This window comes from Pogonomyrmex barbatus, unplaced genomic scaffold (assembly GCF_055798465.1).
Source record: "Pogonomyrmex barbatus isolate J1 unplaced genomic scaffold, ASM5579846v1 scaffold3, whole genome shotgun sequence".
Classification (NCBI taxonomy): Eukaryota; Metazoa; Arthropoda; class Insecta; order Hymenoptera; family Formicidae; genus Pogonomyrmex; species Pogonomyrmex barbatus.
The window spans coordinates 15,398,581-15,416,934 of record NW_028297127.1 but is presented as its reverse complement, the minus strand read 5'-3'; the positions used below and the strand labels follow the sequence as shown (position 1 = coordinate 15,416,934).

The 18,354-nt window shown below is 39.9% G+C and overlaps 1 protein-coding gene across 7 annotated transcripts in view; it reads left to right on the top strand.

Annotated features, from left to right (window-relative positions):
• Positions 1 to 18,167, top strand: part of LOC105427986 (uncharacterized) — a 278,359-nt gene extending 260,192 nt beyond the window's left edge. For 4 of the 7 annotated variants that reach the window (XM_089079846.1, XM_089079845.1, XM_089079847.1 and 1 more), the window contains 12 exons: positions 134 to 292; positions 1,193 to 2,284; positions 2,361 to 2,479; positions 2,557 to 2,717; positions 2,959 to 3,230; positions 5,098 to 5,338; positions 8,195 to 8,335; positions 10,465 to 10,659; positions 11,451 to 11,513; positions 11,855 to 12,123; positions 14,216 to 14,427; positions 15,010 to 18,167. In XM_089079846.1, the coding sequence (XP_088935972.1) occupies positions 134 to 292; positions 1,193 to 2,284; positions 2,361 to 2,479; positions 2,557 to 2,717; positions 2,959 to 3,230; positions 5,098 to 5,338; positions 8,195 to 8,335; positions 10,465 to 10,659; positions 11,451 to 11,513; positions 11,855 to 12,123; positions 14,216 to 14,427; positions 15,010 to 15,285 (3,200 nt within the window). In that variant the 3' untranslated portion in view covers positions 15,286 to 18,167. The remainder of the gene's footprint in view (positions 1 to 133; positions 293 to 1,192; positions 2,285 to 2,360; positions 2,480 to 2,556; positions 2,718 to 2,958; positions 3,231 to 5,097; positions 5,339 to 8,194; positions 8,336 to 10,464; positions 10,660 to 11,450; positions 11,514 to 11,854; positions 12,124 to 14,215; positions 14,428 to 15,009) is intronic. The other 3 variants (XM_089079842.1, XM_089079844.1, XM_089079843.1) reach the window with 3 other exon arrangements.
• The last annotated feature ends 187 nt before the right edge of the window (positions 18,168 to 18,354 follow it).

Genomic DNA, 18,354 nt, shown 5'->3' with positions numbered 1-18,354 from the left:
TTAACGGCATCTCATCACATCTGTCGGGTGCGTGTGCGCCGCGTCTCTCTAATTGTGTGGACGTAAACGCGCGTGTGTACGAACATGCCAAAAAACGTGTGTAACCACGCCACGTGTCTCTGGGTTCTCGCAGTTCTGGCGATGCATGAGACCATATTGAAATGCCCGACGCCTGGTTGCAACGGCCGCGGTCATGTCAGCTCCAATCGGAACACACATAGGAGTCTATCCGGATGTCCCATCGCCGCGGCCAATAAGCAGGCCGCACGCGAGGCACGACAAAAGGCTCAAGGTAAGGCGGTATGCAGGATTGCTCTTCGTGCGTGTCCGCAATACTCCGGATATAAAAAATCTTGTCGCTGTCCCACGCGACTTAAATGCTGGGAACAAGACAGAAGGATATAAAACTCATGCAGAAAACATATCTCACGTTCTCTTTGCAATCCGTTGCGCTCATGTGTTAATTGTGATTGTGACAAAATTGCATAACTTGCGATGAATTTTTCATACGAATTTATGCGGCACGATTGCGTTTATTTGCAAAGATTTTTAAGCGTTATCATTCATTGCATATGCTGATTATAAACTATTATTGATAATTTTATATTTGCTTCATTTCCTCAAATTAAATTTGGGTTTTAGTTAAATATTAGTTTGTATATAGATTTTAATATACTTGATGTAATATTAATGACTCAGTTAAAAATGTCACTTATAATTCCTTCATTTTTTTCTTTTTAGAGAGACTATTTTTATATTTTATATATTTTATATTTTTATATTTTATAGCCTGTACATGTATAAACTGAATTATTAAAATATTTATATAAAAAATTAGAAGTAAAAAATTAATAGTTTTATATATATATATATAGTATATAAAGTTTTATATATATATATATATATATATATATATATAAATATACAATATACAAAGATCACAATTAATATAGTGTATATAAAATTTATTCAATTATTTTTTTTGACTGAGCCATGTGTAAATATCTATTATAACAACCGATAATTGCATGCTATTTAACATGTATTAGTGATAAGTGCTTCTTAGAAAATTAAATTTATAAATATCTCCTATTACAATAGTATTTTTACCTTTACCTGAAAAATTCTTCATCTCATCAAACTTGTTATATCTTTATGCAAAATTTCCTAAATATGTTATCTTTTGCGATAGTGCCAGGAATACCACCAGAGTACATCAGTACAAATTTGTTACCTCCATCAATGGACACGAAAAGTTACTCGCAATATGGTTCTGCAACACAAGATACGAAACCCGTACTGAGCAGCTTGACCTACGATTATTATTCGTCGACGACGAAAAACGCCGGCATTAACGTGAAACCTCCGAAGACGCCGGAGGACAACAGCACGTCGCGTCCCGCAAAAGTGCCCAAAACGGAGAACATGACTCTTAGCAGCAGTTGCTGCAACACATTATCTATGAGGAATCAAAATACGGGTGAATTGTTGGTCCCGAAGACAGAGGATGCCGCGTCCTGCAGAGTGAACTCGCCTCCGCCACCGCCACCTCCCGCGGTACGACAGACGTACGATTCCTACATGAGCCAAGACTCGAATTCCTCATCCATGTCATCCATGGACACGATGGGCTCGAGACCATCCATAGGAGCGACCATTCATCATCCTGGTCAGCATCCGACTCACCATGTATTACCGATGCAGCCGGTCGCTTATCCGATGCCAATGGTGGAAGATACCAGAATGAGTCATCAAATGTCCCAAAGATCTCCTTACGAGCCTACTGCCATGATGGCCGCAGCAGCGGCTGCGGCGGCTGCCGCAACTACCACGGAGGAGCTTTATCATCATAGATCAGCCGAACACGCGAGGGCGTACATGCATCCTGGTGCTAGCAACATCGCACGACCTGTGGTGACATATTCCAATGACATTACAGCTGGTAGAGGCTACGAGAATGCTGTAGTTAGCGCTGCCAATCATCGGCCCTATGATCCGGGTACTACTGCGCCTTATGAGAGATATGACACGCAATCTTGCGCACCGATCCCGTCTCAGCAACAGCAGCAACAACAGCAACAACAACAGCAACAACAGCAGCAGCAGCAGCAGCAGCAGCAGCAGCAACTTCATTCGAGGGCGAATATGTATTATTTAGGACAAACCGGAATGACACCAGAGGAACAGGAACGAGTTTATCATCAAGAAGCTGCGGCAGCCGCGCAGCAGCATCAGATGGCGATGGCCGCTGCAACGGCAGCTGGGATGATAAAGACTGAAGATGGTAATCTGCGAGATTGTCTCTGCAAGTATCTGAGATTCATTCGTAACTAAATGTCATATCTCCATGAATGTTGCAGTGAAGTGCGTTACGGTCGCGCAGATGCAACAGATGCAGAAACCTGGTGGACCGCCTACTTCACCTGGAGGATCGGTTATGGATTTGTCTACTTCCAGTGTTACCTCCACTAGCCCACAGGTTAGCTAGAAATAATATAATAAATATGAAAAGTTTTATGACGTCTTTATCCTTATTATTAATGACGCGATTTACAGGCGCCGCCCTATGGTTCGAATAGCCTGAGTCCACAATATGGAGGAGGACAAACGGTGGGAAATAGTCCTCAGGCTGCAGCGAGTCCTCACTTGACGGCTAGTCCTCAAGTTCCTAGTCCTCAGGGCCAGACTCTCGACCTTAGCGTCAATAGACTTCATAGGTATCTCTCAATTTTCATAACAAATAGTAAGCCTAGAACTTTGAAATGTTAGCTTTACCAAGAAAATAATTTTCGTATATATTCAATGAAAAATTTAAAATTTAGAGTTATTGAAAATAAAAAATTGAAATTTAAATCAATTTAAGTAGAAGTCTGTTATACTATATGAAGACATTTTGAAGACTTTATAGACACTTAGACAGATAGACAAAAAAGATATATATCTACATCTACACTGCAGTGGTGCACCCAGTCCGCAGTATTCTACTGGCCATGGAGAAGCTGTCGCGGTTCCGGTGGGCCCGGGTTTTCCACCCCCACGACCAATCGAGGAACAGACGGAGCCCGTTGATTTCTCAACGGCGAACGAGCCGGTCAATTTCAGCGGGGGTCCAGGGATCAGGCCTGTACCCGGGTTTCCGCCGCCTGGAGTGCACGTCACGGCGTATAGTCGCGAGAGCACGCCCGACAGCGGGGGTTCCCACTACATGGACGCCTACCGAGATCCTACCGGTGAGTTATCATCGTTTATCGCGTAACTTCGCGGATAATCTACGATTCATATTTCGAAGATGTTTCACGATTCCTTTTTTGTGATTACGTTCAATAATACAATTTATTGTATGTAAAAATACAACTTTATATATTAATTTATAGAATTCTACGATCAAAAAATATTTTTTAGTTGTTGAAGTAACATTATGTGTCATTTTTTTATTTTAAAGAAATAATATTTATTGCGGAACTTTTTTGTGTTAGTATCTCGATACCAAGGAGTATTACTCGCTCATTGAAATATTTGTAACAACTATGATCTCTCAATGTTGTTTGCCTATGCATTTCGCGAAAATTTGATGATGGGAATGAGCAATTGTTTCGAGGTACGATAATGTTGAACGAAGATGAGATAGGACAAAAAAACAAACATGCGTGGAAAAAGGTGTGACAGGGTGTCCTTAACACTATAAATTTTAACCGTCATATATATATATATATATATATATATATATATATATATATATGCGCGGTAGGAGATACATGCGAAGCGTTAATGTGTCCTTATACGGGCGTCGTGTAACGTCAGGTGATAGCGGGGGCGACGCGGAGGAGGCGCGTGGACGAGGGATTCGGAAGAGAACAAAGAGCCCGACGCCCCCGGGGGTCGGTAAGGGTGGTGAGGGACGTAGGGGATAGGGGATGATACGCGGTTACAACCGTCGAATAAAAATTCACCAGAACAGTACATGACTGCCATAATAGGCACCTATGGCCGAACTCTCATTTTCCTCAGTCTCTCTGTACCTTGGCATTCCAAACCCGCGGCCGATTCTCCCCTTTCATCCCTACCTACTTCTCTTTCTCTCTTTCTCTCTAATCGTTCCCCTCATTTTCTCCGTTTCTATCCTTCTCTTTTTCTCTCCCTCTCTCTCTCTCTCTCTCTCTTTTTCTGTCTCTCTTTCTCTTTTCCATCCTTCGGCCTGAATGTGCACCGTGCGCACCCTTCCCGTCGAACCACCCCCCTGTGACGGTACACGGCCATTGTTAATTATCAATATTTCGCGTACACGTAGCGCCGGCAAAAGTCCGACGCGGCCGATATTGTGCGGACTCTGACGCTGGGGAGTAGTTATTGAAATTGAAACATTCGAGCACACACAGCGTCGTGTTCCCCGGCCTCGACGCACACAGGGCATCGCCGTGTTCACGCGACGTCGTGCGCGCGCGCACAGTCGGCCTTCCGTCCGTCGGCTATTTGCACTGCGTGCTCTCTCGACAAAATGAATTCTTGCCAGTAAATAAACGTGTAGATTTTACAACAGTTAATCAAGCAGCGGGCTGCTCTTGTAGTGCGCCTGTGTTCGCGCTATTTCCGTGTCTCCCGTTTGAGCGCGATTACACGGCACGCATGTACGTATTTAGGCGAAGTCTCCTAGAAATCATATTTCTTTTTCAGTGAAAGTCGAATTAAAGATTATACTAATTCTCGATATCAATATCGATGTATTTTTTTAATTTTTGAATTATATTTATATTTATAGAGAATTAACAGATTTTCTAACAAAATATAAACTAAAAACAAAAGAAAATAAAAAGAAATGATAAATTTTTTTTCTAATACATTCTAACAAACTTCTTTTAATATTTAATTGTCGAAATATTTAATTGGAAAGTATATTAAAATTTTTTGTTAAACGCGTTTGTCTTAAATTTATCAAAGAGATATGTTAATTTAAGAATTATTTTATAAAATAATTTGATACACGAATTTAATAAATATAATAACATGTTTTATAATAAATAAGATATTTTATGATGCACTCTATATTTTTTTTTAGAAGATTTGTTATTTATTTTATTTATATAATCTCATATATATCAGGTTATGGACCTATGAGTCCTCATCCAGGATATGGAATGACCGGTGTACAACCTGAATATCCTGGAAACACATATACCCCTTATCCGACTGCAGGCTACAATTGTGGTGGAACTTACCCTGGTGGCCCAGTGACTTCCGGTTATCAGATTCCAGCGGGTTACACTCCGGCACCATGCTATAGTATGCCACCCCCGCAGCACACGGTTGGACCTCTCGATAAACCATCCGGCAAGGATGACAGGTAGGTCATTTCTTTTATCCCTTTTGAATGAAATATTGCGACTATGAGCAACATTCCGACTCATAATAAATCTTTATTTTCGTACTGTAAATATGAGTAAATGCTTGTCGGTGAAATAGAAATTGTTATTTTAAATTAAATGATCGAAAGATTAAAATCTTTTTCAAGAAAAGATTCTTCCTTTTCGATAAATTTCGATTAAGAATATCGCATTAAGTGTATTATAAGATCGGCCGGTAATCTCACCACGTATTTGACATTTTACGCAATTAGAAATTTATTTTTTCAATGGGGGAAGAGGTATATATTTACATTATTTTAATGAAACTTAAAATCAAATAGTCATTTCTGACGTCAGATACGGGATGAGAATCCAAATCGTTATTTAGCGTGAGGTAGGATTATTAGAGAATACGTCCACACGTCGTGCAGGCGAGCATCGCGAGCTCTCGTCTTGGTACTTACTTGCCTTGCGGAAAGGATCGCACGAATCCTTCACGCGATAGATTCGTGGCCGAAGCTTGAAAAGGCACGGAGGCGGTGGCGGCGGCGGCGGCGTCGGCAGCGGCGGCGGCTAACATCAGCGATGGAGGGCGAGAGGAAAAGGGGGCAAAACTCGCGCATACCCACCTCCATTTTGTTAATTAAAGTAATTACTCTTCGTACCGAAAGTGCCAACCTTATTCTAATTGACGTGAAGCTCGGCGGTATGGAGAAGGCGCGGTTGGGCGTATAAGAAGAGAATGAGGATGAGGCTCGAGTGGAAGGCGCGCGTGCGGGGAAAAGGGATTGAGAGGGTGCGGAGGCGAGGCAGGATAAGGTTAAAATGGGGAGGTGGGGTATAATCAGTTGCCACCGCACTGGATTATGGGTCGAGACCCGGCGTCGTCCTCCCCGCCGTGGGTTAGAAACCCGGAACACACCTTCCCGGCTACCTCGAGGCGAAGCTGCTTCGTCCCTTTTGTAACTTTATCACGGTCCAAAATTCGATACATCGCGTTCCACAAATCTCACGAATGTCTCCGCGATGGAGGAGAGTGCAAAAACTATGAATTTCTATGCTATCGGAAGTTCGAGAATGTGATAAATATTATATGATAAATATACAATATTTGTATTTGCACGAAAATATAATCGTGAACGCATTGTTACAAACAATATTGCAAATGAACAATACTTGCTAAAATACCCTTATTATATCATTAAAATGTAATATATTTATTTTATTCTATACAACGCAACAGATTAAAAATAACATAATTTGAATATCAAAATGAGAGAAATTAAATTATTAATTTTTGGTTGTCAACAGAATATATCTTATACAATTTAATTTTTTTTTTTAAAGATTAGAATAGAGTTTAATAAGCATAATTTTATTCTCAAAATATTAAGACAATCTTTATTTATTTTATAATACTAAGTTATTTATAATGCTTATTAAATGTTTAATTAATGACAATAGTAAGTTTATTTAATAAACTAATAATTTTTTCGTTACATAAACTTGGAAAAATTTATGAAATGAAGAATATGTCCAATCATTTCATAATATTAATCTTCCACATTTCTGCTCCTCGTTAGCTGTATCTTTATTGAATCGCTATAACATGGAGCACGTACGACCAACTGAAACCTCGGTAAAATCAATCTATATCCGAACTTCAACTTTATTAATGGCAGCAGGCAATATAACTACCAACCTTCGTATCCTAACTATATTACTAGTCTTCTCTCGGAAACATTTATTGGTACGACCTGATTTGGATCAACCATCAATAAATATCCACAGTATTTATGAAAATATTAAATATATTATGAAAATATTAAATATATTAAATATATTTAAAAAATGTGTTAAAAATATTTCGAAAATTATGGGAAAAACAGCTTTTTTGGAATTAAAATTTTTGAAAATTTGCATTTAAATTTAAAAATTCTTAAATATTTGACTACCAGAAATTAAGAACGATTAAAGCTTCCGATCCATTTTATAATAATTATGTTTATCTTTATATGGGCCAAGGATCATGCAACTTGAAATTTACGAAAATATGCGACATTATAGATATAAAAAACACATTAATATAAAAACTTCACATACAAATGACGATACAATTCACGTAATTTAAAATATTATTAACATTCAAGACAGAGTAGCGGACCAACAGAGACTGTAAAAACGTGAAGATAGATACTCCGAGGGCGTACTAAGCTTGAATTGCACTTAAGTCAGCATCCGTCGGCTCTTGGTTGCTCGGCAATATCGCGGCTACTCAAGGGTCATCGAGGTTTCCGAGACTTTCTCATTGCCGACAGCGGCTTGTCTATCTACGACGAGATCGCAAGCAAGAGTGAGATGCCCACCCTCCGATTCTCTGGCCGGCGCATATGTTCCTTCGGTTCGCCTCTCTGCTTCCTCCTTCGTCTCCTCTCAGGCCATTTTCCTGCTTTTCGACGTTTTTTCATATCACGCTATCACGCCGTACATTGCTCTTCCACTCGCGCTTCAGAGAAAAGTTACGAAACGCAATATAACTTTGTGCCGCTTAACTGTAAACTATATATACTCGCATTCGTGTCTGGGAAGGCGACTTACGTTTGTCGTTACGTGTTGCGTATACGTCAAATTACGTTAGACAATCTGCTCGAATGTTTTTTTTTTTACGAAAAAACTATACTATTTTAGTTATTATATTTTAGAGTAGCAGTATCAAAAAGAGAAGCGAATAATTCGAATGGGTATATCGTTTGGAATTCTGTATTTAAACAGCGACAATTAAAGAGCTATCGATAATTCCATAATCAACCTAGCTAGGAAATCTCGATTTTGACGGTCAATGTTATTCGGTGCAGTATGAGTGTGAGGAGGTATTCGTTGAATTTCGCACCTCGGCCCGCCCCTCGTGGTCGCGATGGCAAGGAGCTGATACAGTGCCCCACGTCGTCCTGTGATGGCATGGGTCATGTCTCAGGGAACTACGCTACCCACAGAAGGCAAGGCAACATTGACATTTACACCAAGACTTTGACGTGAACGCTCCATTATGTATATATATCGATATGGCGATGCAGCACGCACGCACGCACGCAACGTAAAATATACATACATTTACGTACATATATCTAAATCTGTGTTGGTCCTTTTTGATTCCTCGCAAAGATAATAGATATTTTTATTTAAAGATGAAAAATGACAATATATCCCAACACACACACACACACACACACACACACACACACACACACACACACACACACACACACACACACACACACACACACACACACACACACACCAACCTACTCACCCCCCTCACACACACACACACCCACTCACCCCCTCCCACACACACACCATTTATACACACATATACATATATTTTATATATATATATATATATATATATATACAAAATAAACGAAGTTAAGTAAATTGCCAATTATATATTTACATGAATGGTTCTTGCATCGATGCATATTGGTGGTCCATGGCGTAGTTGCTTCTTAAGTGTGTTACGGTACAAAACATACGTCTAGAAACCCTATTTTTTTCTAGTTAAGCGGTTGAATACACTTATTCAATATTATGTTGCCACTTATATTTATATATGACATTATTACATGTGAATATCCAGTGGTACTATAGCTACCTTGCATAAGTATATATATATATATATATATATATATATATATATATATATATACAATATATAATTTTTTGTTTATTTTTTTGTTACACAATATACTTCTCTCTCTCTCTCTCTCTCTCTCTCTCTCTCTCTCTCTCTCCTCTCTCTCTTTCGCTCACTCTCACTCACTTTCTTTTTCTCTCCCTCGTCTCGTATCCTACTTTACATTATGCGATACCAAAAGTGTGTAGATAGGCCTCGATAACTGAATGAATTTTTTTCATTTTTTTTTCGCTGTTTTTACCCGACCCCTACGAAAAGGGATGGCAAAATCAAGGTTTGGCGTTGCGGAGAAATCGGCATTGTGCAAGATTTACCCGCTTTCGATCGCGAGACTCATTCGCTTTCGTACGCATACGTAGTGATTAATTTACTGACTATTCGTCCGTTGAAAGCCGCTTTCGCCAGCCTCGAGTGGGCAGCTCGTAGCGAACTGTTGCCGATGACCATGTCATAGCAGAACCGTAATGATCAAGAATACCCACGAAGCGGTGAAGATATCGCTTCGCGACGCACCCCGTGCGCAAAGTCAAATTGGCAATTGGCGAGTTTCATTGGGGTCAGGTGTGAGTGTGCTCCCTGCTCTCCCTTTCGATGTTCTTAGAGTAAGACCGATCCCCCCCGGATCAATGCGAGTATGAAGCCGCGATTGATCTTACGAGCGACACCTCATAAGTGATCCAACTGGAACACGGCGTTGCCATTTGCATGCTACCAAACACAATCCGTTGTCCGTCCGCATCGATCATAATCCGCACGACATTCGAGGGTGTTCCCGGAACGTAAGACTCGGGCTACGATCGTTAGCGCGCGAGAGATATTCGAGCGAGAGATGCGACTCTTAGGTCTCCCTTGCTCTCAATGTCTTCGTTCGAACTGGACGCAAGGCAAGTCGTCCGAAATTAAATTGTAATAAAGCCAGTGCCGATACGCTGCACTGATCTCGGTGAGCCAACGTCTCTCTTGCCGCTCTTCGATAAATACATACATATTTAGATCTTAGCGGCGATTAATAGCAATACGTTAACTTCGGTGACGTGTCGTGTCACCTGTCATGCGACACGATCTTGATCCTTTCAGCGAACAAAATGTTCAGATACTCATCGAGATCTAATTTTCGAGACGTTGATCGTCCTTCAGGTCAGCCTTAGATCATGTGAGTACTCACGACATCGTGGCAACGTCGCGTAAATTGCATGCGATGTGTTGCTGAAGCGATGGTTGGACGTTTCTGAGGTGTACGTTCGTACGACGAAAACCATGAAGATTACGCGTTGCAAAATCTTATCAGACAACATGACAAATTTCTCACTCAAATTCTTTCAAGTTTCTGATAACGTTTTTGTGTCTCCTCGCAGAGAATACGCAGCGCGTGGTCTTTATGGCGTTTTCGCAACGTGTTAAAATAGAAAAGAATCTTCTTTCCTTTTGCAGTCTTTCTGGATGTCCACGAGCTGATCGCTCGCAAATCCAGGCGCACTCTCAAGAACTCAAGTGTCCTACGCCAGGATGCGATGGTTCTGGACACGTCACGGGAAATTATTCGTCGCACAGAAGTTTGTCCGGCTGTCCACGGGCCAACAAGCCAAAGAGTAAACCTCGAGATGGTCAAGATTCTGAACCTCTGAGGTCAGTTCGGCACGCGAGTACTTTTAATTATCCCCTCTTTATTCCGCTTGTATTTTCTGTTTATGCGATTAACACAGAGTCTGCAGTGTTTCCCATTTTTTATTTTTTGAGAATCGCTAACTATATTGAATTACCCATTATATTGAATTATATTGAATAGAATTCAATTAATCCTGTTTAATTTTGTTGGATGACACTCATTTGGCAACATTCATTAAAAGACTATTTCATTAATTGAATTTTACGAAATAAAATAAATTATATAGAATATATTTAACATTTAAATATAATATAGAATTAAAAAGGAAATTCTTTAAAAAAAATCTATTTTGATTTGCGAAATTTTTTTATTCATTCAATTAAAAGTTAAAAGTAGCGGATAAAAATTAATGCAAAAAAGGTCCAAAAAGAGTGGGATGCTATCATGAATTCGGTAGGATTTGGTTTCACGACGCGATTACATCTCGCAAGTTTCGCAATTTGAGGGTGCGGCGGTAATCGCGATCTCAATTTGCGTTTTCGTCGCGTTCGCACGTTGCACGTAGCAGCTAACGCAGGTATCTTCTCGACCGCATTGCACGTACCGCGAGGTTGCCGGATGAGACCCGAGAAAGGGGAAATCCCGTTCTCTCCCCGTAACCGCATCCTAACTCTCCCTTTGCCCGAGTTACACCCCGCGCAAAAGCGAAGACGCTGACTAATAACTGGCGGTTTCCGCTCGTTTCACGCTCGCTCTGTGTGGATGGATTATGTGGTGTTGGTGACGGTGGTGTTGGCATTTTGGACTACAGATGTCCAATCCCGGGTTGCGACGGGTCCGGTCATGCCACTGGCAAATTCTTGTCACATCGCAGGTAAGGCTCGTAGGAGTTTTCACATAGCCTAGATCTTACCTTAGGATAACGCTGCTTTCTTTTCTTTTTTTTTTTGACGTATAATTATCACGTATAATCTCACGTATCAAACTAATCAAGAGCTTTTAACAAATAATTAGTTTTTATTTAGAGATTAGTCCTTAAAAATTTTTAATTTATTAAAAATATTGAAATTATTCATAGTTATTGATGAGTCGTACAATTAGTTACAAAAATACTCAAACAACTGTAGTTATACTACTTATTTATTTGTTATATGAGGATTAAATTTTGATAATGTACAATCTTCACGTATATATGTTCTTGTTTCTTTATTGCAGTGCATCTGGATGCCCGATTGCAAACAGGAACAAAATGCGGGTGTTGGAATCTGGTGGTACGGTGGAGCAGCACAAGGCGGCCGTGGCTGCCGCGACGGCCATGAAGTTCGAGGGTGTCAATTGCCCCACACCCGGATGCGATGGACTCGGTCACATAAATGGCTCCTTCCACAGCCATAGGTCCTTATCGGGCTGTCCGATAGCTAGCCACGCCGTGAAGAAACCGAAATCGGAGGACAATATGAGCATGTACAGCAGAGGAATCACCGGTGAGGATCGAGTTGCCCCTGATGTCATCCCCGGCTGTCAATACTTAACGATCGAAGAATAATATTGTCAGAGATAACGCTGTGCGTGAGACCAATCGTTGTAAAGAAGAATAACGATTGAGTTTTATCCAAAGCTCTCCTCGCGCGCAGCTGCCAAAATTGAAACCGCGAAATGCGTTTTTCTATCAAAACGCGCGATAAAAAGAGAGAGAGAGAGAGAGAGAGAGAGAAAGATAGAAAAAGAGAGAGAGGAAATGTTACGAAGTAGATAAGACAGTTTAAGTTCGCTCTCTATTCTTTTCTATGCTTGCGCATCGTGCTCGTTCAGGATTTATAATCAACAACGATTATTTCTTTTATTTTAATATTTTTGTATAAGACAGAAGTAGTAACGTAACATCATACTGCATACTTTTCATGGATCGTTCGATCAACGCCCGGACTAGAGCGATGCTAAAACATACGGAATTATGTACTTTCCTTTGTAAACTTGTGCATATCAGACCTTGTACTTGATCCCATGCTATGCCATACTCTGCTCTTCGCAATGATGTGCTGTCATACCAATAAGAGTAACCTCTTTCCCTATCCTTTCGTTCTTCTCTTGACCATTAAAGAGTTCGTTTTCTTTCATTTCTCCCTTTTAAATATTTCTTTTCCCGTTTCAATTCCTTTCTTTTTCTCAGTAATAAATGTTCCAGGCTTGCGAACGAATATCGCAACTGATATGAATTAGATATGAAACGGATGCCACAAGTAGCTTATAAAAGAGAAAAAAAAGGATAAAACAAAAGAGGCAAGAGAATCGAATACGATGGCGTTAATTTACATCTCATTTTTTTTCCTCCCTTTCGATTCGGTCCCGTGCAGGAAACCTCTTCCTTCGTTATGTACAAGACAGAAATGTAAAATCGAAAAAAAAAAAAAACAACCGTATGTCTTAATGATGGAAAATAATATATTCTGATTTATTCTGGGATCAGCTCCTTTCATGTTGAGCTTGGAGCACGGTTACTTTTGAAGGTAAGGGACTGACGTATTCGCCACTTGTTTCCTATGTGTTTTCGATGTTACATTACAGAATCTCCACACACCAGTATTTTTACTTTTTTTACGTGACGACGTCCGAGTGTTGGCAATATTTGTGAATTGTACCTCTAGCACAGTAAACAACCATAAGCTTTCTTTTTGCTCATTCACGCGCAATAAAATGTCGCGCCGTGTATTGACGCCAGCACTCGGTGTCCTCCGTCTTTTTTTTTCTTCTATCTGGTATGATGGCACCTCACGCTAATTACCCCAAAACACCCCGACATTGTCCCGATCATACCATTCCCACGGCACTCCTGTCAGGTTCGTGCGTCTCTTACCAAGTCGGAGCACACGCTTGATCGAATGAGCCTCAAAGTGTCTCTCGCTTTTCTGCCGAGATGCGTTTATCACTTTGGCACGAACCGTACGCAGAAGAAACCGTACCGTATCCCATTATTTCGAGATAAGCTATAATGCAGCGACCTGGGACAAGCGAAGTGAAAAAAAAAAAAAAAAAAAGAGAGAAAAACAGAGATATATAATATCAGAAAATCGAAAGTCGAAAGATTTTATTCGAACTCTACATAATTGCGATTTTTCACAAACCGCTTCGCCTAAGTCGCTGCCTGAACCGAGATCCTTGACGTAAATTATAAATGCTCGCTACATTTCCACCTGTACCACGTGAAAGTCCCGCAAACCTCAATATATTCGGACTTTTTTTTCCATCTAATCGCTTATCGGTCATGAATGAAAAGAAAAAAAAAAAAATGCAAGAATGCTTCTATTTAAATACGAAAAATTCGTACGAACTTCCGTCGACCGTGGGAACTCGAGTCGTGTCCAATTTCCAGTAGTTTTCCCATAGCATTTATTACGTATCACATATTAGGGCCGTATTTCACATTGAGACGAAAGGGCGTACGAATCGCGGCGTGCACGCTTGATTGCGGGCGAAACCAGAGACTCTCTGGAAACCGGGAAATATACGATATCAATCTCTCTTTCGTCCGTAAAACGGGCAGTCGATCAAACTGGACCGTGTCTATCCTGTCTTCAGGGTTGGAAGCCGGTGGTCCGGCTTACGGAGGTGCGGTAGGCACGGGTCAGGGTAACTCGAGCGGTAGCGGGACCGACGGTGGCGAGGATCTCTGCACACTGGAGGCTGAGATCACCGAGCTCCAGAGAGAGAACGCCCGGGTCGAGTCGCAAGTCTTGCGCTTGCGCTCGGAAGTCACCGCCATGGAGAATAAACTCCAGCACGGAGAAAAGGTCAGTATTTGCTCAGTCGGTAGTATACCGTATGCCGAATAAATAAATAACAAACAATTGTACGTGGAAAAATGGACCGTTATCCCGTTGTTTCTAACTGTTGAGCTTGTTGCTCGTGAGCTAATTGCGCTTATCTTACCGCGAAATGCGCAACTGAACTTTAATTTAAAAGCTAAATTGCTAAATGCCGCGTTAAAATAATGATATCGTTAATCTTAATCTCGTTAATTAAAGAATTCTCTCCCTCGGTATTGTTATTAAAAAAAATATTTGTTACATAAAATGATGATATTATAATTATCTTCCGTACAACTATTAACCGTACGCTGATACTGGACAAGTAACATAACCGGTGGTTAATCAGTCCAGTTTTATGTCTTAAAACCGCATATTCCAGAAAGAAACGATATTATAAATTTTATTTTGTATTTGTAGAAAAATTTATTATATAACTGAACTATATTCATCTTTGTTAAGGTTAAATTTTTATTATTTTTTATTGAGCTTGAAATGAATATAATCGTCGTTGAGAGAACATTTTTGCAGGTCAGCATTAACGAGAGCTATCATTATCTTTTGCAGGAAACCACAACGATAGTTCAGCGCAATAATAATCTGACCGAGTACTATCAGTCGCTGCGCGACAACATGATCACTCTGCTGGAGCAAGTACGATTACCGAACGGCCCGGGCGGACCGCAGGAGAAAATAGGCCATGAGAACTTCGACAGTTACCTGACGAAGCTGCAGACTCTGTGTACCGCCGACGGCTACTGCGCCGACGAGAGCAACCGGCCGATTTACGAGACGGTGAAGACTGCTCTGCAGGATTTCACGGTCCTGCCGACACCCATCTGAGACCATCCTTAAAGATCGACGATCGGGTACTGAGCATCGTTCTCGGGACTTATGCGACCAAGCGATCCAGCGTACTCGTGACACAGATCGCAGTCGTTCCGCTCTCGTCTATCTATCGAATACGAGTGAACGAAACGGTACGAGAAAACGATGCCCAGTTTCCCATGCACGAGCATATACGTGAGACACGTGTAAATCAACACCTAAGAGAGGAAGAGAATTACGTCGATCGTGACCGAGCTTCGCGGATCGGCCTACGACCTGGGAGAAACCCGACACTTCGTGAGACGCGTGTGACTCATCCGAATGCCGCGGCGAATCCGGCCGTGCGTCACGGGTACCTACATACGTACATCGCTCGCGTGAATTTCGGACTACGTCACTCGACAACGTCAACTCGCTATCACGTGCGATCGTCGGATGACGACGTTGGTGAAAGTTGTCACAGCTGGTCGAGCACGAGCCGACCAGCCTGCTGTAGGCTGCTTAGGAAACGCTATAACGGCATCTAACCGGTTCGATGGCTCCGTCGGAGCATCCGCGAAATTATAAGCTAGAACGGACTATTATTTACGGGACTACGTCGTGATCCCGTAATGATATATCTTTTGTACATAATGATGTCTGCGTCAAAAAGTATCACACGATCGGCGGCGATCGCTATCGCCGCTTATGTACATACATAACAACGGGAGAAATTGCGTTTATATATTATTCGACAGGTTGATGGTTACCGCTCTAAGTCGTGTAAAGATGATTAAGTTAGCTGTATATCGGATTCTTGCCACACTTAACGTTGTATAACTGTTATTACCATTTAAGCGAGGTCAGCGCGCGACTTATCGAGGGCCGGCGCGTCCATCAATGACGCTTCTCTGCTAAAAATCGAAGGCTACTTATAAATCAATTTATCGGCTAACTATCTACCAGCTAGTCACTATTATTTATCATTATTATTATTATTATAATTACTATTATTACTATTACTGTAATTGTTACAATCAGCCAGATCGTTTTTAGCGGCTAATTCAATCGTCATTATTGCTACCACTACTCTTACTACTGTCGATAAAATATAGTCACGAAGTATACCAACGTATTTATATAATATTATTGAGTCTATAAGAAAAGTAAAGTGCGATGCGTTGTCCATAGGCTGTACATAGTCACAGAGATATACAATTATTATAAGGACAAAAATCGCTGGCGATAACGAGCTGCGATTTTAATAGGATGACGAAAGAGAAAGAGAGAACGAGAAAAAGAGAGAGAGAGAGAGAGAGAGAGAGAAAGAGAGAGAGAAAAGGAAGAGAAAGAAATGCTCACGAGGTCATGCGTGGCCTTTTCATTAACAACTGTCAATCGTAAGTATGATGCTCTGTCGAATTTATGCTTGTCCGAGGCGAGTAATTCAGTCTCGATCGTTTCATCAAGGACACAAGGAAAGATCGGGCTTTGCATTCCTTCAGGATACGATGCGACCAGTTCGGTCGAAGGATATTCATTCGTATGTGCAATAATTTCAGAATGCGTCGCATTCTCTCCCCTGTATATTCGCAATCACTTACGACCGCGTCGTGAAACACATGTACATTTGTATCGGCGCGGTTATTACTGTTTTTGTTGATCTATTCTTTGTTTTCGTTTATATTAAACGTTTATTTTGCTGCTGGAACGAGAAATGCGGGGAAACTACAGAAATTTGTAAATATCAAAAGCCCGACTTTGAGTCGTAACAGTCGTCGCTTCTCGTTGGAGTTGTGTGAGTGTTATTATTACTATATAAGACATGCCAGAAGTTTTTATTTTTGCTGTTTGACTTTTTACACTCACGTATAAGTCGATCGATCGACATAGATGCGAAAGACTTTTATTAGCAGTTTAATATCTGGAGACAAAATTAAAACATATATAACTTGACTACGGATTCATTACAATAAATATAAATGTAATAAAATGTAATAAAAAGGAAGCATTTGTTAATGGGACGATTATAGATTATTATTTTATCATACGTATTTATTATAATTAACATCAATTATACTGCCGCTCTCAAGTATTATTAATATATTTTAGATGGTTTAATATTTAATTTTAACATTCTTATATTTTCTCTTTCAAACATCACAAAGATAAAATCACAAGATACGGATCATCATTTAATGGCAGACATGTCGATCGGATAATCAATAATTTTGCCAAAATAAAATGTTACGTTATAATTTTACTATGTTTGATACAAACGTGTATCAGATGATGTATATAAAAAAAAACGAAAAATTAATTGTTTGTCTGAGATGCTGAGTTGGAAAAAGCGTGCAGATGAAGTAAATATACTTTAATCAACCACCATGTAGTGAGAGTAATAACAAATTACAGATAGCGATAGTTGACCGACAATTACGAATAATCTCGACGTTATAATTATTCCTGTCACTATCATTGTCATTATAATTATGGTTATTATTGTCACTGTCGTCAAATATTTCAATTCTTTTATTTCGATTTAATTGGCATGTAAAAAGGAAATGAGAATGAGTGAAAACAAGTAATCAACAATCAATAGTAACTATATTTTGACTTTGCAATGGAATCTATTTTTCATTGCGTTGCAATTAATATATTCTGCGATATTTATAATTAGAATCATTATCATCTTCTAGTCCGATTATTATTGTTATTATTATTGCTATAATCAGTATTATTTTATTATTATTATTATTATTACTATCGACTTATTGTCACTATTGTCGTTACGTTTTCGTCACTATTGCGATTATGATTGTTGCCGTTAAAAAAATCTACAGGTATATAAGTTCAATAACATGCTTTAAGTAAGTATAAATGTTACTCCGATTGAATAAAGGGTATTTATCGATGAATATTAATTATTTCTCCTTGCATATATTATACTCATACGAAACATGCCTCTTGAAATTTATTTATTGAGAAACAAGATTTTGTGTGAGTTGCATGATAAGTCAAAGAAAAATTAAATCTAACAACGGCAATGACCCCATAAAAAATTTATAAATACATATTCTTCTTCTTATTATTACGTTAAACTAT